The sequence below is a fragment of the Colletotrichum higginsianum genome, chromosome 2, assembly GCF_001672515.1.
Source record: "Colletotrichum higginsianum IMI 349063 chromosome 2, whole genome shotgun sequence".
In the NCBI taxonomy this organism is placed as follows: Eukaryota; Fungi; Ascomycota; class Sordariomycetes; order Glomerellales; family Glomerellaceae; genus Colletotrichum; species Colletotrichum higginsianum.
Window position 1 is genome coordinate 5,397,280 of NC_030955.1, and position 20,729 is coordinate 5,418,008.

Below are 20,729 nucleotides of genomic sequence, written 5' to 3' on the forward strand. Positions count from 1 at the left end.
GTGACTTGTTTCCATGGCTTGAATCAGATGCGTCTTGGGTTCTGTTCTGTGGGGGTGAGTGTAACGATGAGGATAAAGGTTCAAGTTTCCATGGTTGCTTGGGTATCTCCGTTACGTCTAAAGCCATGTGCGTGACTTGTGGTAAAAAGGGGGAAAATATCGAGTTCCTCTTTTCTAGCTTTTATAGTGAACTGGATAGCCCCAAAGTAGCAAAAGTCAAATACGAAGGAGTGAGAAAGAGAGAGAGTGAGAGGAACAGTGGGTGAATCACACTCGCTGATGCTATATACCGAATAACCCGATGGAAGATATTCTTGGATTTCAAGCACCATGAGATGAGGGGGTCAGGACAACATGTATATTATATCCCGGATGACACCAAGACACAGGCCACCACCTGGGTCCTTGGGTAACGTTGTTCCAGAACTGCTTTTCTTTGAACACCCTTCAACAAGCTTGTTTCGACGCAAACCACGGCCCGCGGGCCGCGGCGTCGGCCTGGGACAGGCAAACAAAACAGAATCCCCTGAACCTCTCCCATCCAAGCCTTTCTCTTCGTATCCTCACTCGTGCCGTGTCGTGTCATGTCGTGTCGATTCTAGACGGATCCCGCCAGCTCCAATATCTCCCTGGCGCTCTCCCCAGGCTTCTCCATGTTGACCCAGTGCCCGGCCCCGGGCACGTGGACGGCGCCCCTCCAGCAGTCGCCGCGGACGCTCTCGCCGCCCTCCATCGCCTCGAGCGCGCCGGGCACCTGATGCGTGCCCCAGTCGCTCGTCCCGGACACGTACTTTGTCGGCACGGCAAGCCGTGTGCCCGCGAAGCACGCGAGGTCCGCCGACAGGGCCGCGTCTACGAGGACCTTGTACCACGACAAAGGAGGCCCAAAGGTCGTACGCGAGAACGCGTCCGTGTACACTTGGAGATCCGCGTCGCTGAGCCAGGCCGTCTCGCCACCGCCGCCACCGCCGCCACCGCCGCCACGCCCATCGCTGCCGCTGTCGCTGGGGCCCGACGATGCCATGTCGAGCTCGACGTTTCCGCGCATCGACAGGTCGGCCCGCATGACGTAGTAGTGTGGCAAGACGGCGAGCTCCTCCGCCGTCCAGGATCGGAGGGCTCTCGGCTTGTTCAGGGCGTAGTCTGCCGACTTGAGGTGGAAGTAGCCCCTGAGGAACCGGTGCAGAGGCTCGCCCGTGGGATACGTCCATTCGCCGGCAGCTTCGGGGGACGCGTTGTAGTACTTGTAGTGCTTTCGCGGCGGGTCGAGCTTTAAGAGGGACGTCTGGATATCGGGGTCCGCCCTGGCTGCGTCTCCTTTACCACCACCGGTCCGGCTGGGAGCATCTTTATGAGCCAGCCGTGGAGACACGGCCGTCCCGAACGGCAGCCGGGGAGAACCCTTGAACGGATGCGACATCAAGACTAGCGACTTGACCATGTCCGCCCGCGCGATGGCGCAGACCGAGGCCACGAACGCGCCCAGATCGTGTCCCACGAGGGTGTGGATGACCTCGTACCCGAGCGCGTGGACCAGCGTGACCACGTCGCGCAGCGCCGTCATGGGCCGGATCGAGCTCTCGGGCACCGGGCTGAGGTCCGCGTTGTGCGTGCGGCCGAAGCCCCTCATGTCGAACGCCGCGGCGTAGTAGCCGGCCGCGGCGAGCTTCGGCATGACGAACCGCCAGTCGTACGACAGGTTCGGGAATCCGTGGAGAAGGAGGATCAGCGGGGGACGCTGGCCGGGCGCGAGGGTGTCTGGGAGGGACTCGAGGACGTGGAACTTCAGTCCCGCGGGGGACGTGTCGACATAACGAGACGTGACGCCCTCCGGGAGGTCCCATGGAGGTAGCTGAGCCGGGTCCATTCTTCTGCTGGTATGGGTGTGTTGACGGTGACGGTGACTGTGAACAATAACCGGGGAACTTGGGCTCATGGCATGGAGTCCAAGCCAAGCTTTATACACCTCCTTCGCCGTGTGAGGGCATGGCTCAAGACAATACTTTAGTAGCCAATCCGACCTCGATCTGTAGCTTATGTATCTGGCTGACCACTCAAGTGCTGGAGACTTGTGTAGATTGAACTTCACGCGGTTGGTGGGATTATTGGTTTCGAGAGGGGTTGAAGGTCCTACGTACGTCAGTGGCTTCAGACGAACCTCGGCTTGATATATCAGTCATCAACTTTCTCGGCAATGTCGGAATCAAGAGGGGGGAAAAAAGGCTTGAAGGATCTTTCTCTCTGTTGATGATCCAATCGCAAAGTCTTTTCAACGTTGAGAGCATGTGAGAAATGACACTTTGCTGTGTTGTCATTGTACCGCCCCTGTTCCAAGTTCTAATCAACAAGACCAGTCAGTCCCTCCATTCACCGTAAAGTTCCTGAACACCACCCCTTGCCCGACGCCTTCATCCTCCAAAGCGTGCGCATAAAGCCCAAAGACCGGGCCAGTCATCTCCCTCTCGACCAGGTCAGAAACGCGCACCGATCCGGCCACGGTCCATTGCCCGCCCTCCTCCTGGTACGAGAACTTGTATTCCGCCGCAGTCGTCTGGGTACGCAGGCTCAGAGTCTGAGAAGATCGTCTGACAGGATACGAAAGTATGTGCGACTTGTCTTTGGACGTCGTCACCACCTCGAACGTAAGCCTCGACGATGTGAAATCATACGACAGAGACACGTGTCTGAGGGCGTCCTTGTACAGCGCCAGACCAGCCACCACGGGCTTGTCCGCGGCAACGCTCGAAAGGTCCAGAACGACCGATGCACTAGCCTCGATGTGTCTCTGCCGCTTGCCGATGAACGTTGAGGTGCCGGACGGGGAAGACAGGTTGCTCTGAGCAGCGCGGAGAACATATAGTCTCTCGTCTCCTTCGCCTCTCAGCTCGTAGTTGTCGAGCTGGGGATTCCGGATGTACACATGATCGACGCCCGCCGGCGATCTGGGGATCGTTGTGACATCGCCAGGCCCCGTGACGCCCGAGGAACGACAGAATTCCATCTTGGGCTGCGCGATCGTCGGCCACCCGCCGTCCGGCCAGTCCACCGCCGTCAAGAAGGTCTCCCGGCCGAGGGGCGGATGGCCGTCTTCGTTGCGCACACCCAGGACGGCCGCCCACCATGCCCCGCCTTGGTCCTGGAAGAGCTCGCCGTGGCCGACGTTCTGGACGTACTCGTCCGGTTTGCCGTCCGCCGTCATGATCGGGTTCGCCGCACACGACTCGTAGGGCCCCCAGATGTCCCTCGAGCGACCGATGCTCAGGAGGTGATGCTCAAAGGTGCCGCCCTCGGCGACGAGGAGGTAGTAGTAGCCCCCGCGCTTGTAGATGTGGGGGCCCTCGGTGTCGTACCGCGCGTGGCCGCCCCAGATCTCCCGGGTCTCGGAAAGGGGCTCGCCGGTCTCGATGTTGATCTCGAACTGCTTGATGGTGCAGCTCGGCTGCTCCATCCGGCTGATGGCCCAGCAGCCCTGGACGTAGACGCGGCCGTCGTCGTCGAAGAACAGGCTGGGGTCAATGCCGTTGAAGGGGAAGTAGATGGGGTCGGACCACTTCCCGGACCAGATGTCGGTCGTGCTGATATAGAAGTTGTTCGTGGCGAAGGAGCCCCCTTCATGAGCCGTGTTCGTGCAGACGATGTAGAACCTGCCGTCGTGGTGGCGGATCGTCGGCGCGAAGAGGCCGGCGCTCGCGACCATGATGTTTCCCGTGTCCAGGGGCATCACGGCCGTGGTCGCCTGCTCGAGGCTCAGCTGCTCCTTGCGGTTGATGGCGTTGCCTTTTTCCGGGTTAGTGGGTTTGGGGGTTTCCGACACCAGGACGTGAGAACGAAGCAGCACACTTACCGATGTGTTTCCATTCTTGCAGATCAGTCGAGGCATAGATTGGCAGCCCCGGGAAGACGTGGAACGAGGAGGTGACGAGAAAGAAGACGCCGTCAACCAGCACGACTGACGGGTCCGGCGCGAAGCCGGGGATGATGGGGTTGTGGTAGACCTGTTTTACTACCATATTGATGTGTCACGCGTAAGATACGCCGTCAAACTAGGTATTAGTGAGTTTAGGCTGCGTGAATGAACTGTCAACGGGAACACAGGTCATATATCGCCATCCTATCTCCGCTCTTCGGGTGGGATATCCAGGGTTGCCCCTCCGCACTTTGCACGTGTACATACCCCATAGACGTAGACAAGCTCCCTAGCATAATTCGCCGCGGAGGATTGAAGCCCTGTCCCAAGACTGAATCACGTACAGAATGTAGAAGAGGAGGTGGAGGTCACCGGCAAATAAGCATCTTACCCACGAATGGGGTAAACGCAGATCTCATGACTCGCAGTCGTTGCTCAGCTCGTCCGAGACCTTCGAATTTAGCCGGGCCAGAACATCCAGCAATGTGCCGAAGAGCGATCGGGCGCGGGCGGAAATGACCTCGCTGCTCACGTTGTGGATAATCTCGAGCAGCGCCACGCCGATTTGCCGTAGTTTCTCAACCTGGACGCACAAATAACCCGAGATCAGTCGTGTTGCGTTTACCCCCCCCATCTAAGGACGGGGCAGTCCTTGGTCCAACGAACTTACACAAGGTTCCCCGTTGGCCTGCAGAGCCTCGAAGGGCATGTCCGACACGGCGTCGAGGAGGTCGCCCGCGATCTCGACCTTTCGCATCGCGAGCATGACCGGGTCCCCCGTCAGGCCCAGGACGTCGGCGAAGCCGCGCTCGGAGAAGCGAGTGAGGAGGACGAGCCGGAGCGTGTGGAAGGTGACGAAGAGGTTCGCCTTCTGGACGGAGATGGCCCGCGTGCGGAACCGCGCCGTCGCTTCGCCCGCGCCGTCGGGAACCGCTGCCCCTGGATCGCGGAGCCAGACCGGACAGCTCTGCAGGATGCTGGTGAAGTCCAAGTACGACTGCATCGTGCTGGTCCTCAGGCTCGATGGTACGTCGTCCGGCTCGGCCGCCGTCGAGGACAGGGTTGTCGCGCGTCTTCTGCTGCTGCCCTGTAGCCGTGAGAGCAGGTTGAGGTCGAGGAGCATCTCGGAGGCCGTGTACCACAGGCGGAAGCAGAGGTGGAAACACAGGCGCAGGTGGCCCTCGAAGACGACGGTGTCCGGCCCCTCGGGCTGCATGAGCCCGCATGCCTGGCTCTCGTCGAAGTGGGTCGTGATGGGCGTGTCCAGGCAGATCTGGTGCAGCGTGATCGGGACCTGGTTCAGTATCGAGGCCGACTTGTCGCCAATGTACAGATGCCAGAAGGTGTTCCTCCTGAGATGGTTCTCTGGCCACTCGAGCCCTCGGAAGGAAGACTCGTCGTACAGGCGCATCTCCTGGACGAGCCGGAGGGCCTCGCCCATGGCGTGAAACGACACGCGCGTCTTGCCCAGGGCGTGAAGCGCGTTGGAGTGGAAGTAGCGGATGATGATGGAGCTCGAATCCGGCTGCTCGATGTCCAAGTCCTGGTAGAGCCGGAGGGCCTCGCGCGAGGTCCTCAGAAACGGCATCGACAGCGCGACGCCGGATGGGAAGATCTCGGGAGGCAAGACGGCCGAGACGACGGCGCAGAGGGCCGTCAGCAGGGCGAAGGCGCGCAGGGTCGGGATCATGTCTGAGATGGGGCGGCCCGGGGTCTCGTCTCGGAGAACCGGGACGACGACGTGGATCGACCGTCGAAGGAGTGGCTCGCAGACAACGGGGATCGACGGAAACTCCCACTGCATAAAGAGGTCGATGCACGTCGAGATGACGTCCTCTAGGGGTACGTATGGAAGCGCCATGCCGAGAGCTGAGAGGAGGTCGTCTATGGCCACGCGGAACGGGGGTTTGCCATAGAACTCCGGGGCTGGTTCTCCATCTACAGAGACATTGTTGCCCGCGGAAACAGCCGGGAGAGATGCAGTTGCAGATACAGAAGCAGAGCCCCCTCCATCTGGAGTGCCGGGAGGCGGCATCGCGGTATTGTTGTGCAGTGGCAGTTCATCATCGTTGCTCCCGCTCTGAGAAGCCCTTTTGTGAGCACCTCGCCGTGCCCGGAACGGAGGGCCTCTCTTTTTTGGTGCAGTTGTATACTCGCATGTCAGGGCGGACATGAAGCAGTTGGAACACTGAGGGCTTTTGGCATCGCACTGGAAGTTGTTACGGTTGTCAGCCCAACAATCCAGTAAGAATGGACCATCCCGAGTCAGATGATTTTCTTCTACCTTGACTTTTCGCCGTCTGCACCCGTCGCACGCTCGTTTCGTCATTCTTTCTGTATCAAATGAGCTATTCTCCGAATCGCCGAGGTTGACGAGGGGTGAAGAGGGAAGAGTTGGCCCTCAACCCCCGACCTAGCGGGGACCGGACAAGACGAACAATCCGCCGCGGCGAATTATCCTCTCTACCCAATGACCGTGTCCTGTCTGGTGGAGTTTGCGGGGTGTAACATCGAGTTGTGGGGGAACCCACGGGGAAAACGTGTGGTCTTGATGTCAACTACTTCGGGAGCATGGGGTATAGTTCGCTTTGAGAAGGGGATCCAGCCAAGAGCTTGTATAAGAACATGCAAATATCCTGGTGTAGTCGAGTGCTCTTTTGAACAGTTTGCAGTTGCTCAGCTTGGACAACTCCAGCAACTTCTTCTCCAACTCTCTCCAAGGGCTGCGCACCTGGCCGTGCCATTCTGTCCAGCTTTTCCACGCGCCATCTCGAGAGACCAAAAGGCTCAGATCAAAAGAGCCGAATATTCGCCATGTCTCAGCCGGAAGACAAGCCTCCAGGCTTTGCCGAGCTCTACAGAAACAAAAGGGTTCTGTCATGGTGTTAGTGACGCCCTCCCTCAACTGCTCTCACCTCGTCCGTCACCGAGAGACAGTCAACTGACTTGATCACCATGATCCGCCAGGTCTCCTGATCTTCATCCTCCCCATCAACTTCGGCTATGAGCTCTCTCTCGTCGGCAACATCCTCGCCATCCCCGCCTTCCTCGACCGCTTCGGGACGACCACCGCCTCGGGCGTCAGGGAGATCTCGACGCACAACCAACAAGTCCTCAACGCCTCCACGACCATCGGCATCTTCCTCGCCGCGTACGGCACCGGCTTCATCTCCGACATCATCGGACGCCGCAAGGTCGTCATCTTCGGCTGCGTGCTGTGCATCGGCGGCATCTTCGTCCAAGGGTTCGCGACCTCCGTCATGATGCTCTTCGGCGGCAAGCTCATCAGCACCGTCGGCTACGGGCTCGGACACTCCCTGGGGCCGGTCTACGTCGCCGAGATCGCGCCCGATCGTCTCCGCGGCGTCTGCCTCATCCTTATCAACACCATGATCGTCATCGGGCAGTGGTCGTGCGCCCTTGTCGGATATGGGGGCTCGATGATCAGGAGCGACTGGGGCTGGAGGATCCCGGTGCTCGTCCAGCTGGTCCCTCCTTTCTTGATGCTGGTCCTCGGGGGGATCCTCCTGCCCGAGTCGCCTTCCTGGCTCCTCATGAAGGGACGAAGGGAAGACGCCGGGAGGTCGCTGAGGAAGTTCAACGGTCCCAAGCACAACGTAGAGGAATCGCTGGCAATCATGGAAGCCACGCTCGAGAAGGAAAAGCAGCTGAGCCAGGGAGGCGCCTCGTACCTGGAATGCTTCAAGGGGATCAATCTGCGGCGAACGACAATCGTCTGCATGGTCTACCTGACGCAACAATTTGTCGGGGCGAACTTTGTGGCCGGATACCTCGCGTGAGATAATACCAAGTCGTTGCTTTAGATGAGAGCAACCTTCGCTAACCCGGCCCAGCTATTTCTTCACTATTGCTGGAGTCGGCAACCCCATCGGAATCGCCCAAGTATGCTACAGCATCCAGCTGTTCGGCAACATCTGCTCGTGGTTTCTCGTCGAGCGCTGCGGCCGTCGGCCTCTCATCGTTTGGGGAACCGTCGTCATGACCGCTCTGCTGCTCCTCATTGGCGGCTTGGGTGTTATTCAAGACAACAAAATGGCCGTCACCGCCATGGTGGCATTCATGGCTCTCTGGGGCTTCATCGTGAGTAAACCCTGCGCCTCAAAAGGAACCTGTAACATGTCACTTGTTGAAATGCTCATGCAACGCCTTTGCAGTTCCAACTCTCCGTCGGCGCTGTTGGATACGCCGTGGGCGGCGAGACGGCCTCGGCTCGCCTGCGCCAGAAGACATACTCCATCAACGTCATGAGCAACACGTCCGCCGCCTGCCTCGTTACGCAGCTCGTGCCCATCCTTATCAACCCGGGGAACGCGAACCTCGGAGGCAAGGTGGCTTTTGTCTTCTTCGGCCCGGCGCTGCTGTGCGCCGTCTACCTGTACTTCTGCTTCCCCGAGATGAAGGGCCGCAGCTACCTGGAGCTGGAGAACATGTTCCAGAAGGGCGTCCCGGCGCGGAAGTTCAAGGAGTACCACTGCGAGACCGAGACCGTCGCCGGCGATGACGGCGAGAAGATTGCGGTTGTTCTGAAGGAGTGAAGCATAGAGCACGGCGTAATTCCTAGTGCCTCTGCCATTGCTTGTTCTCTTAAGGTCAAAAACCCTTGCCCCCCTGGACAATAAGTTGTTGAAGAATGGCTAAATAAACAAAAACTCGAGTTGCATAACAGTCCCAAAGTTTCAACGCCGGGGAACCAGTCGTAAGAGAGCCATTTTCAACCCTCCTCACCACCCACCTACTGTGATCGCGCGCACGCCATCTCATACCGGGCCCTCGGGGAAGATCCACCGGGGGGATGGCGACATTGGTGCCGAAGGGTGCGATGCGGTCGATACGCCGAGAGACCCTGGCCGGACGGTGGAGGTTCGCCCGCCCGTGAATGGACATCTGGAACATGCAGCCGATGTGCCTCCGATGTGGTGTCTCCTCCTTCGAACCAACTGATGGTGATTTGTTCCTGGTTCCTGGTGCGGTCAAGTCTGCAGCAGTCGACCCACAGCAGGTCGGCTTGCGTGCTCGTGTCAGAGGAAGACGCAATACGACTCCTTGTGGCGCCATTCAAGCGGCCGACCGAAGGAGTCGATAAATTCGCTCCGAGACGTTCATGATCTGGAAAAACGGACGGTAATAACCGTCAATCACTTTTCACATACCCCTCCCCACGCAGCGTTGTTCAGTTGAGGGCATCAACATCTGGATCACAGTACCGGATATTGAGTCCGCATTTCGACTCATACCCCAACTCTCAACACTCAGTTGCCAATTCTCAGACAGCCAACCTACATCGTATAACTTCAGATGACAATGACGGCCAAGATTCGCAGAGTGGCCGTTATCGGCGCCGGCCCTTCGGGTGCCATTGCAACCGATGCACTGGTTAAGGAACAAGCTTTTGACACCGTCCGAGTCTTTGATCGACGAGCAGTGCCGGGCGGAACCTGGTAAGCTACTACAAGAGAAACCCTCTGCTGGCCGGGAACTCCCGTCTTAACACTTCTCTAGGATCTACACACCACATTTGCCCGCCAGTATACCCTCACTGAGAGCCGTGCTTGACGGAAAGGCCGATGTTCCCGTTCCCATCCCCTCCCAGCTTCCAGCCCAGACCCCCAAGTCAGAAGCCGTCAACAGCCACCAGGTTCGGTTCTCGGATACGGCCCAGCATGAGCATCTCCACACCAACATCACGCCGGAGATCATGAGCTTCACCACGGAACCCTTCCCGGATACCCTGACGGACCGCATCCGGGAGAAGTACGGCGACGACTCCCCCTTCCGCGGCCGGGCCGTGATCCGGGACTGGGTCGAGAACATTTTTGTCCGCAACGGGCACGAGAAGCTGCTCGAGCTGGGCACGACCGTCGAGCGCGCCGAGAAGCAGGGCGACGAGTGGGTGCTGACGCTGAGAAAGGAGCTCCCCGGCAACAACCAGTGGTGGCAGGAGAGGTTCGACGCGCTTGTCGTGGCCACGGGGCATTACAACATCCCTTGGATCCCCAACATCAAGGGTATTGTGGAGTATGACCAGCGGTTCCCTGGCCGGATCGTGCATAGCAAGCACTTCCGCGGAGCGGACAAGTACAAGGGCAAGGTAGGCAACGCCGACTCAACTCGACTCGTGATCCGAGAAATATGCTGATGCCTCAATTCACAACAGAAAGTCATCGTTGTCGGCGGCTCGGTGTCGTCGCACGAGCTTTTACACGAGGTGCTCCCTGTCGCGCAGCATCCGGTGTACGCCTCCCTTCGAGGAGACCCTATCCCTCACTTTGGCTGGGCGCCCTTCACGCATCCGCACATTTCCATCCAGAAGCAGATCGTCAACTTTTGCCCCAAATCAGGCGCCATCACCTTTGCCGACGGCACCGTGGTCCGAGACGTAGACCATGTCATCTTGGGGACCGGCTACACCTTCAGTTTCCCGTTTCTCCCAAAGGTTCAGGAGCGTGTCTCGCAAGCCAACCGTCGTTTGCCCGGTGTCTACTACCACACGTGGGACATTGAGGACCCTACGCTCGCCTTCTTGGGCATGGTGAGTGAACAGGCCGCCCCGCCTTGAGATGACTTGGGCGAGCAATGCTGATAGAGACCTACGCAGTGTGGAGGGGGCTTCACGTTCCGACTCTTTGAATGGCAAGCCGTCGCAGTCGCCCGGCTCCTTGCCGGCAGAGGCAACCCGCTGCCGTCTAAGGAGGAGCAGAAGGAGTGGGAACGAAAGCGCGTGGCCGAGTTCGGCGGCGGCAAGGATTATTACACCATCGCGCCCCATTGGAAGGAGGTCTTTGAGCACTTCAGGGCGATCGCCGGCGACCCGGCCCCGGGCACGACGGGTCGTGTGTTGCCGCCCTTCGACGATGGCTTGTTGGATATCTGGGCGGCGATGGGCACGGCAAAGACGAAGTCATGGGAGAACTCCAAAAACAGGGCCGAGGCGGAGCTTGAGAGTCAAATCATTAGACCAAGGCTTTGAGGCCCTAGGTTATGTATTTGGTCGAGTGAACATCACAGAAAGGTACAAACTCCCTGGTTCATTCTGTATGCTGACGAGAACTCGCTCGAATTATGCCGGTGAGGCTAGATTGTCTGTTCAGCTGCAACTGATAACACAGGCAAGTGAACTGCAAAAGGCTACGACTATGCGTAGGCTTTCCTCCTTGTTGATTCTATGTAGAGTGTAATTTGCGCCGCGAGACCCAAAATCTTGTTCATCGAATCCTACTCAATAACCTTCTCAAATTTTCAACTTGTGGCCGCCATCGTCACCAACTTGTGTCTCTCCTCAGCTCACCCGCCCACCCCTCAAAACCCCCCCCCAGACCTCCGCTCTATCGCTCCGGGCTCGTGGTGATGTCATCGTGACTGGTTTCTCCAAGTTGCCAGAAAAGCCGTTCCGAGACGCGCCATATTCACCGATTCCGACACGCATAGCCGAGTCGCGCACTAAGGATGACGCACGACGCCGAGAGACCGCGTCACAAGCAGGGCCGAAGCCTGCGCGGCCTTCTTCCAAAAACTCTTTGGGACATCGCCGCTGCCTTTCTTGATCGCGGTCGCCGCGGAAACGGGCTTGCCCTGGGCGAGATCGTTGCTGCAAGTAGGACACCAGCCCGCGCCGCCGGGCAGCTTCTCGTCCTCGCTGGTCGAGCGGCTCTAACAGTCGAATCCAGACTCTTTGCACTTCTCGCAGCGGATGACGGCGGCAGGGCCGATGCGGTGGCCGCAGTCGTATGTGTAGAACACGTCGTGGCACATGGCGGCAGTAAATTGAAGCTGGTGGAGTTCTGTTTGATGCAATTAGAATCAGAAGACAAGTTTCTTGGAATAGTGTGTTTTACCTTTTTATGAGTTCTGCAAAAACGTCTTGCGCGTTTATTAATTTTGTTTTGAAACACTGCAAAAGGTAGGCTGGGCTGATTTAATTCTGTTGAACGCAAAAGCTTGAAAGAAAGACAGTTGATTCATCTAGTTAGCATCAGAGGCGCTGAGTTGCCGTAAAGAGTTTTCTTTGAGAGTGAAGCCAAGGTGAGTGAGTTCGTTGCTCCAATACGATTGTCACTGGTCTAGTTTGCACCACAGAGCGTGACGCGTTGTTCAAAAAGTTCTTTGCTTAGGGCTATTCAAGGCCAGTCTAGCAGATCTAGACTGGAATCTTTATCTTGATTTTCAATTTTATTCCTTGCAATGTAAAGCTGCTCTAAATATTTGCACCTGACTGCATGTGGAAGTACGTTAATCAGTGCTTGGTTGTGTTTCCATCTCATCTGATACCTTGGGCAACTGCTCTTGCTTAAAGCTGAGAGATTTTACGACAGCGATGAAAAGTGCTCTAGACCTTAGGTTGTTGAGAAGTTCATTGATTCAGCAGATATGATAATACATCTGCAAATGTATATGTGCAACTGAGCTATTGGGAGATCAAACCAAGATTCAGATGTGTTTGTGCTCAAGACGGAGCCGCATAGAAGAAATGACGCCAGAAAACTTCTGTCTTAGGCATCATCCTTGACCTTGACACCCAAACCATCGTCAATAATGACCCGAGTTCTCTGCAAACTCCTCTTCACCGGCTTAGGGTCGTTGAAGATCTCCTCAAGCTCTTCCAAGGTGCGCTCCTTCGTCTCGACACAGTACATGTACATCAGGCCTAGGTGGATAAAGTGAAGAATCAGAAAGATCGTGTAGGTCTTCCAGCCAATGTGCTTGAGAGCCACCGAAGTACCGTAAGTGTTGATGAAACTGGCGACGCCCGAGATGAAGCCCTTGGCGCCCATGCCCTTGGCGCGGATGACGTTGTTGAGAATCTCGGCCGGGTACAGAGCTTGGAGGGGAGTCCAACAGAAGGACCAGAAGATTCCGTACGTGAAGATCATGGCGATGAAGGCGTACGACTGTGCTGTGGGGATGGAGCCTCCGTTCTTGTCGAATTCCTCCGCCCTCGCGGCCAGCACGTTGATGGGGATGTACACCAGGCCGGTGAGTAGGGTGCCCCATAGGAACAGTGGACGACGGCCGACCTTGTCAACGAAAAAGGAGCCGAAAATGCCGGCGATGAAAGATGTGACTGTGTTCAGCCCGTTGATGAGCAGCTGGCGGCTGGAGTCCGTGACTCCCACACCCTTCACCATGACTATCAAGAGTTAGCCAAATCGCCCAAGTAGAAATCTGATTTGTTGGAACTTTTTCCTCGACGTGAACACATGAAAGTAATGGTGCTACATGAACTAAAAGACAAAGGGGGAATACCTGGCAAGTAATAAGAGATGACGCTGCCACCGATGAACATGGCCATGACGGCCACGAGCATGATGAGCCACATGCGGTACAGATTGGGCCTGTTATCGACGAGGGACTTGTAGTTCCAATTGCCGTTCTTCAACTCAAGCTCGGCCGCCAAGGACTCCTGAATCTCGTCAATCTCGAGCTTGACGAGAGCCGAGTCGGGGTCGCCGTTGCCGTGGTACTTTGTCAGAATGGCAGTCGCCCTCTCTCTCTGGCCCTGGGCCCAGAGCCAGCGCGGGCTCTCCGGGAGAAACCAGACTGCAGACACGACGATCGTGGCAGGGGTGAGCTGTACGATGTACGGGATGCGCCATGCCCAGTCGTTGGGGATGAAGTTGGTACCGTAGCAGGTCCACGCAGCGACTGGAGCAGAGGTCAGTCGTCAGATGCGTTGTTATGTTGTTGCATTGTACGAGTCCACGCTGAGGAACAATATAGACTTACGGTTCGCCCCAATATACCAACCCAGAACATTGTAGAGCCCACCCGCTAGACCTCTCCAAGTAGGGTAGGCCATCTCAACGAGAAACACAGGCGCCGAAGTGGCGCACATGGGGGTTCCGGCGCCGACGATGAAGCGGCCGACGAAGAACTGGGGGAGCTGGTAGCTGCTGGCCTGGAGGATGGAGCCCAGGATGATAGAAGTGGCGCCGGAGAACATGCAAGTTCGACGGCCCCATCGATCCATGACGTAGCCGCAGGCCAAACTCCCGACGATGTTGCCGACGGTGTAGATGGAGAAGACCGCGCCGTTCAGCTCGCCAGTCATGCCGATCTTGAAGCGGTCCTGGAAAGGGTCCATGGCGTTGATGGCACTCATGACCGATCCGTCGTAGCCGTTCATGACACCGTCTGTGAGTGATTTGGATGTTAGTCTGTCTGGCTCTCTGTTCAAGGGTAGGGTGCTTCTCTTGGCACATACTCAGCACGCAGAGGGCCATCATGGCATACAGCTTGAACTGGCTCGGCGACTTGTAGTTGGGCTGGTCCTTGGCGATGGCGTCGGCCAGCGCAACCGACTGGACGCTGACTTGTTTAGCATTGCGGTTGGTTAGCTTGTCGACGTGGTCGTTGTCGAGGGCGGAGGTCGACGCCTCGATGTGATACTCCGTGGCCGAGGTGCGCTTCTCCATGATGGGAAGGCCGTTGTGTTCCCTTCCAGAAGTTGTATCCGATGTGTGAGATGAGTGTGGCGGCGTTGTCGCACTGGAACAGCGCGGTTCTTCCCCCGCAATCTTTATAAACACAAGTCTGGCAACAAAGCCCCCGACGTCGCCAAGACCCAAGACGGTCTTGACGGGATCTCCTCCAGAAAGGTCACATCAGGGAGAAGAGAAGAAACCAACCAGAGGCCCCAGAGTGAGGCTACCCTGGAATGTATCTCCGCCATCTTCACAATCCCCGCATGCACCCCATGGGGAACTCGAGAGAATCGGGTTGGTTTGCGCAGAAACACGGGAATTTAAGGCATGCCAAGGTGGAGATACAAAATGCCGCGTTGGACGAATCCCACGCCAAGGCATTGAGTTTGGCCACGCAGACGTCGGCTGACTATGGCCCGATGCATGTCGTCTGGTTTACTAAACAAACACATCACCACAACCGAACCGCCTGACTTCAATTGGCCGCAGCTATTTATCCGAGAGCGGGGGGGTTCTGTCGTGCATCATCCGGCAGTAACACAATGGGAAAACAGAGACAACACAACCAACATCACTCCCACCCCGCATGTTGGCCTCGGCCTTGAATGGTCGCTGCCAACTTCCAATCACGGGAGACGAAGTCCGCTCCACGGTGATGCTGTCTCTTAATAGGCACTTGGGCAGAAACCGACTCGGTTCGTTGGCTGGTGTAAGTGTGAGCTGAGAGGGAGCCAGGTATCAAGTCTGTGATGCAATTGATATCTGATCGCTTGCTTCTCAAGCGAACCAATCCTCCACCACAAATTAAACTCGGCTCACTTTCCATCCACCAGGCACACGGTCCTGGAAAAACCCTGTCGGGTCATACTTGGCCGCAGTCTTCCTAAGGAACTCGACGTTCTCAGCACCGTACGATCCTAAGACGTCTTGCTCGGGGTTGGCGTAGTTCATGTAGATGTAGGTCGAGTGGCCCTCCAGGGAAGCAGAGTACGCCCTCAGCTCCTCGATCGCCTGGCCCATCTTACTCTGAACAATGCCGCCGTATCCGGCGTCAACAGCAGCCAGGGTGCCTCTGGCTTCGAACAGGATCGAGTCGGCAGGCAGGTTCATGTCGAAGCCGAGGATGTTGCCTCCGGGGGTGACCGCGGCAGGACTCTTGGGAAGGGGCTGGAACACGAAGTTGACGGAGACGGGAATACCGGAACCATCGAACTCCCGTGTCAGGGCCACAAAGATGTCGGCGGCCTTGTTCATGACCTCTTTGGTGGCTTGGAGGGAAAGAGTAAAGGGGATGTAGTGGGAGCCGCCGGTGTCGGCGATGGTGGCGGCGATCTTGCTCAGCGGTTGCTTCACCCTCCTGTCTATCGTCAGGGCGATGGTGTCAAAAGCGACGAATGTCGACGAAGTCTCGTTGCCATCGGTGCTGACGGACATGGCCATGACGGCGAGGTTGCCATAGTCGGAACGGTAGACGAGGAACTCGTGATCGGGGCTACCGGTGCCGATGGAGCTGGCGTAGCTGACGAACTGGCCGATCATGACGTCCAAGTCCCTCCAGGAAGCAAAAACGAGACCGCCGTAGGCACCCTCGGGGGGCACGGTGAAGGTGCGCAAGTCGAAGCGAGTGACGATGCCCAGATTACTACCGCCACCCTTGAGGGCTTTGAACAGGTCCTGGTTCTCCTCGAGGTTGGCCTCGACGATGGAGCCGTCGGCAAGCACAACCTCGTAGCCGACGACGTTGTCGCACGAAAGCCCGTATAGCTGAGTGTGGTACGAGGCCCCGCCAGAGACGAGCAAGCCACCAACGCCAACATGGCCAGAGCGACCTCCGGTAACTCCCAAGTTGTATGGCTCAAGCGTCGTCATCACATCACCCCAGCGGGCGCCGGGCCGGATCTGCGCAACGTTCTTCAGGATGTCAGAGTGTGATTCTCTTTGCAGAGTGGGTATGAGCAGTAGATGAAGAGCGGCTGAAGAAACGTACCTTGGTCAGTGTGCTTTTGCCGACCCAAGTAGCGCTTCCGTTCAAGCAGTTGCTCTTGACGAGCTCGGTGGAGTTGAAGAAGGTCAGATCGATCGTGACGCCCCTATTCACGGCGTTGTTGTCGTAGTCACTATGGCCCCCGGAACGGACTGCAACATCCCAGTTGCCAGCACCACTCAGCCCACTGAGGGCCTTTACGGCATCGGACACTTGGACTGAAGAACGGGGCTGGACGATGCAGTAGGGACGCAGGCGGCGGTTCTCAGAAGAGTAGTACGTCGAGGTGCTCTCGGTGTAGGCGAGGTCCGTGGGGAAGACCAAGACATCTCCGAGTCCGGCGTTGAGAAGGGCGTCGCACTGGAGGGCCTCAAATTAGTCCCGGATACATCTGATTAGGTAGAAAAGAATAAGGGAAAAGCGATGTTTCAGGGAGGGCCAAAAATGCCCCAGTCGATAGACAACTCACGCCTTTGAAACCTGTGGAAGTGGTATTCAGATGAGCCAACACCTGGACAGACAGCCCCAGAGACGCAACTGCGCCAAGGTATCGCCCGAGAACCATTGCAGATTGATTAAAAGAATGACTTGAACAGCACACACAGGGGGGGAGGAACAAACGAAGGGAGCGCGCGGATCAATACCCTAATCGCTGGGCGAACTCAAGAAGCAGGACAGGACATTGCCCTTTATTTACTCGACTCAGTTCTTGACATCAATCTTCTTGTTTCCACATTACTCTCCATCGGAGCAGCCAGGGGAGCCCCAAACTCCCTAGTCAACTGTCACGATAACTAGGGACTTCAGACAACACCCTTGTGAGTTGTGGAGGAGCATAGTATTGATTCCAGGCTTCTAGTGGCCACGAAGGAACCAGTTGCGCGATTATATAAATGGCCTGGCCCGGGGATAGCTACGAAAGCGGACTTCTAGCCATCCTATCTGGCCAGGCTCGCTCGGTTTCGTATCGGAGATCCAACCCTCGCGTGATCTAAACACACTACACTATATCCCGCGTTCTTCATCCCAGGAGCCGACGCAGCGCAGCACCCACAAGCCCTGGTGGCTTCGCAACGATGACAGGGTGTATAATATCGCTTGTATGCAACTAGCTGACTGCAAGGCTCCGCTATACATTTGCCAAGTCGGGGAGGACATCCAGCACTATCCGCACCTTGGACGGCAAGCCTTTCGAGCGTGTGATCCAAGGAGACCTTCTAATGTGTTCAGCGCTGGGCACAGCATTTGTATTGTGTTTTTGGCGTGTTTTCAACTAAGCTTCTTCTTCACACGTAGTATGCGAGCTTCCAATGTCATGCACCTTAGTTGGAGCCTATGCGGTTTACATGTTAGTCAGCGGGGGCAGACGAACAACATGACATGATATGATGCTGCTCCAGCCCCGGATACGATTCATGTCCTCGCCTTGTCGAAGAAAACTGCTGTGGGTTTTCCCAATCCCAAGCAAACTGACTCAAAAGACCCCTGCTCCGCCCCGAAAAAGACCCTTCTGCGAGTCGGCAGGGAGCAAAGTCGGGTTTGCTCGATGGCCTGCGCTCGAGAAAAAGACCGTCCGTGCCTACTTAACACCCCTCGTGGTCCAGAGCTGCCCGTCCTCCCCAGATTCGCGAGCAGAAAATCCTCATCAGCACTGCAGAGATCTTGGGGTGGACTCGTGATGATCTGGAGGGGTGCCGGACATCCACCAACCCACCTGCATTATGGCATGGACGGCGAGCAACCTGTCGGTGCTCGTGCATTCCACGACATGGACGGTAAGCTATATACAACCCCGCACAGCACCAGATGGGCGAGCACGACTAGGAAGAAGACCTGACAACGGACGGCCTCTTGTAGATGTTCTTCGTGGCGAGTGTCTTTCTGGGGCTCAGAGTATACAGCAGAGTTCGCAATAGCGGCGTGGGCCTCAAGGCCGACGACTGGGTCCTGATCGCGGGATGGGTGTTCCTGATGCTCGCCTCGGCCAACGCCTCCTGGCTCATGAGCATCTTCTTGCTCCGGGGCAACCTGACAAAGATCACCCTGGCGCGGACGCATCACAACCTCCAGTCTGTCGCGCTTGGGCTGACGAAGACCTCGTTCGGAATCACGCTGGTGCGACTGATGCCCGGAGGGTGGGAAGCGAAGCTCATCTGGGGGCTCATCATCACGATGAACCTGCAGTTCGCGGTTCACATCATCGCGACGTGGCAGGCGATTTGCGGCGCGCCGGACCAGGCGCACATTGGAGGTGACAGGTGCTGGGGATTGGATCAATCCGTAACATTCACCATCTTCAGTGCCTGTAAGTTTCTTCCATCGATGTCCACCTGAACATGTCATTGTCACGGAATTACTAACGTTATCATTCCGCAGTGTACTCGGCCACTTGCGATTTAATCCTCGCCCTTCTACCATGGAAAATGATATTCAATTTACAAATGAAGAGATCCGAAAGAATCAGCATCGCTGTCGCTCTGAGCATGGGAGTGTTGGCAGGCGTCACGGGCATCATGAAGGCGGTGCAGGGACGTATGTTGATCGACGTCCGATCTCCAGATTGTAAGTGCCACGATGCAGGCTTGATGAAAGTCCTCGTCGTTCCGCGATCGCTGTTAATTACTGACTTTTGTTATTCGCCCCGCAGACCTATACAATCAAGCAATATACTGGATATGGTCCATGGCCGAGCCGAACGTCACCATCATCTCCGCGTCCATACCGGTCCTGCGCGGCTTCGTCCGCAGTGTTCGAAAGCGTAGCGAATCGTCTCCGGGGGCGGGCGCGTACGTCAAGACAGGGGACACCAGCGGGAGGTTCTACAACCGGAGCACAATCACGGCCGCGAGGGCGGAACCCTCAGACCAGGACGCCGCGAGCGACAGCAGCATCCTCGCCCGCTCTCCGGATCCTTCAGCTAGTGGGGGCGGCATCACTTGGACGACCGAAGTGACCGTCAAGCATGAACCAAGGCCGGAGACAGGGCAAGACGGAGGAGTGCTTCTCGGGTCAAAGGGGCCAGGGACTGTGGCCGCGATCGAAATGGGCCCCATTGGTCATCCTGGTAAGCCAGCTAGTAGGACCGATTGAGCAGTTTCTATTCAACATGTTTAGGAGCGAGCGAGATGCCTGAAACCAGCAAACTAAGCTTAAGATGTGATGATAACCAAAAGGTGCCAATCTATGCACGTTTGCCATTTTTTAAAATTTCCAACCCGTGTTTCATGATCAGCTCAGTTTCCCGTTGGTCGATCGATCTAAACGCAGTTTAGGGGCGATCATGGATCCACGAGTGTCTATTTCCCTTCACATCGGTTGATTTCATTGGTTTATTTGACGGCAACTAGAACATTGCCGATGGATCCTTTCGGCTCATCAACTGCTAGCCGTGAACCTCGGAAAATAAGGTTGAGAGCTTATTCCTCGAAACTTAGCGCTTCCTGGCCAATGACCAACACCCCGTGTCACCGAGTCAAGCCTTCGATCTAGGCAAACTACATTTGCTAAAAGCCGTATTTGTAAGCTTCAAAAATTCAACACAGGAAACAGTGATCGGCTAGACGAACTTGATTATCCGAACCGGACCATTGGCGTGAAATGAGACAGGGGTGAAGCCGTTCTTCCTGAAACCACACAAGCTAAGTGGCGAGGGGGTTAAAAAGACGGAATCGAAGTGGGAAGATGGAATATAGATCATGGGTCGGTAACAAAGCGCCACTCGTGTCGGCTGGGTTTAACTGTTGGTTTCACAGATCACTCGAGCAATAACGAATGGTCTCAATAGTCCATGAGGGTATTCGTGGATTCATGGGTGTGTAGAAGAGAGGATCTAACGCGAAGGGCAGCAATCGACGAGAGGCCGTGATATGGCTGGCCAGGCGGACCTTGACGGAGATAGATCCGTGTGATATGATTGGCCCAGCCAGGCCATTGTCTCCATTTTCCCATCAATAATCCGATCGGCATTCCAACATTTTAACATCCGATAGTTGACAGTCGCGATGTCATCATTCGTGTTACTGAGCACCATCTTCAATCTTGATGAAATCGATGGGATTAGTGAGCCATGTACACCTTTGATTCCTGAAACGAGAACTACCAATCCAATGTATCGAGATGGCACACCTTAAGACAAGAGGAGGCGCTTTTACCAATGCAATCGAGGCTCAAAGCCGAGACAAACTGCCCCCGCCAATCTGCAGCAAACGTCAACAACATACTCCAACTACCGCCGACCTTCAAGGGAGTCATCAGGCAATCAAACCGAACCTGCCCGAGGGATGCCCTGTGGCCATTAGAGTACCGAAGGAGAAGCCCAATGATCTTGGTTTGCCCATTGATGAGGCGCTGGCAGGGTGTGATCTCCCTCACGCCGTTGAGTGTAGCTGTTGAGTACAAG

The 20,729-nt window shown here is 56.5% G+C and overlaps 9 protein-coding genes across 9 annotated transcripts; 4 read left to right on the top strand and 5 right to left on the bottom strand.

The window, feature by feature from the left end:
* Positions 1-598: 598 nt before the first annotated feature.
* Positions 599-1,867, bottom strand: CH63R_03340 (putative Epoxide hydrolase; the record flags this gene model as incomplete). The annotated part of the gene is made up of 1 exon (XM_018298315.1): positions 599-1,867. The coding sequence occupies one exon, from the start codon at positions 1,865-1,867 to the stop codon at positions 599-601; it is 1,269 nt and encodes a 422-aa protein (XP_018163131.1).
* Positions 1,868-2,341: 474 nt separating this feature from the next.
* CH63R_03341 (Xylosidase/arabinosidase) lies at positions 2,342-4,010 on the bottom strand (the record flags this gene model as incomplete). Its single annotated transcript, XM_018298316.1, has 2 exons — positions 2,342-3,777; positions 3,845-4,010. 2 exons carry the CDS (start codon positions 4,008-4,010, stop codon positions 2,342-2,344), a joined length of 1,602 nt encoding a protein of 533 aa, XP_018163132.1.
* Positions 4,011-4,322: 312 nt separating this feature from the next.
* On the bottom strand, positions 4,323-5,942 carry CH63R_03342 (C6 transcription factor; the record flags this gene model as incomplete). The annotated part of the gene is made up of 2 exons (XM_018298317.1): positions 4,323-4,490; positions 4,578-5,942. 2 exons carry the CDS (start codon positions 5,940-5,942, stop codon positions 4,323-4,325), a joined length of 1,533 nt encoding a protein of 510 aa, XP_018163133.1.
* A 779-nt stretch (positions 5,943-6,721) lies between these two features.
* Positions 6,722-8,463, top strand: CH63R_03343 (Maltose permease; the record flags this gene model as incomplete). The annotated part of the gene is made up of 4 exons (XM_018298318.1): positions 6,722-6,791; positions 6,875-7,703; positions 7,762-8,008; positions 8,083-8,463. The coding sequence occupies 4 exons, from the start codon at positions 6,722-6,724 to the stop codon at positions 8,461-8,463; spliced, it is 1,527 nt and encodes a 508-aa protein (XP_018163134.1).
* A 760-nt stretch (positions 8,464-9,223) lies between these two features.
* CH63R_03344 (Thiol-specific monooxygenase) lies at positions 9,224-10,895 on the top strand (the record flags this gene model as incomplete). The annotated part of the gene is made up of 4 exons (XM_018298319.1): positions 9,224-9,366; positions 9,428-10,016; positions 10,083-10,457; positions 10,524-10,895. The coding sequence occupies 4 exons, from the start codon at positions 9,224-9,226 to the stop codon at positions 10,893-10,895; spliced, it is 1,479 nt and encodes a 492-aa protein (XP_018163135.1).
* A 476-nt stretch (positions 10,896-11,371) lies between these two features.
* Positions 11,372-11,867, top strand: CH63R_03345 (uncharacterized protein; the record flags this gene model as incomplete). The annotated part of the gene is made up of 2 exons (XM_018298320.1): positions 11,372-11,650; positions 11,826-11,867. The coding sequence occupies 2 exons, from the start codon at positions 11,372-11,374 to the stop codon at positions 11,865-11,867; spliced, it is 321 nt and encodes a 106-aa protein (XP_018163136.1).
* Positions 11,868-12,414: 547 nt separating this feature from the next.
* Positions 12,415-14,337, bottom strand: CH63R_03346 (Hexose transporter; the record flags this gene model as incomplete). The annotated part of the gene is made up of 4 exons (XM_018298321.1): positions 12,415-13,052; positions 13,169-13,567; positions 13,649-14,056; positions 14,127-14,337. 4 exons carry the CDS (start codon positions 14,335-14,337, stop codon positions 12,415-12,417), a joined length of 1,656 nt encoding a protein of 551 aa, XP_018163137.1.
* Positions 14,338-15,150: 813 nt separating this feature from the next.
* On the bottom strand, positions 15,151-16,895 carry CH63R_03347 (FAD binding domain-containing protein; the record flags this gene model as incomplete). The annotated part of the gene is made up of 3 exons (XM_018298322.1): positions 15,151-16,257; positions 16,334-16,690; positions 16,800-16,895. 3 exons carry the CDS (start codon positions 16,893-16,895, stop codon positions 15,151-15,153), a joined length of 1,560 nt encoding a protein of 519 aa, XP_018163138.1.
* Positions 16,896-18,051: 1,156 nt separating this feature from the next.
* CH63R_03348 (Integral membrane protein) lies at positions 18,052-19,420 on the top strand (the record flags this gene model as incomplete). Its single annotated transcript, XM_018298323.1, has 4 exons — positions 18,052-18,105; positions 18,188-18,635; positions 18,707-18,892; positions 18,978-19,420. The coding sequence occupies 4 exons, from the start codon at positions 18,052-18,054 to the stop codon at positions 19,418-19,420; spliced, it is 1,131 nt and encodes a 376-aa protein (XP_018163139.1).
* Between the last annotated feature and the right edge of the window lie 1,309 nt (positions 19,421-20,729).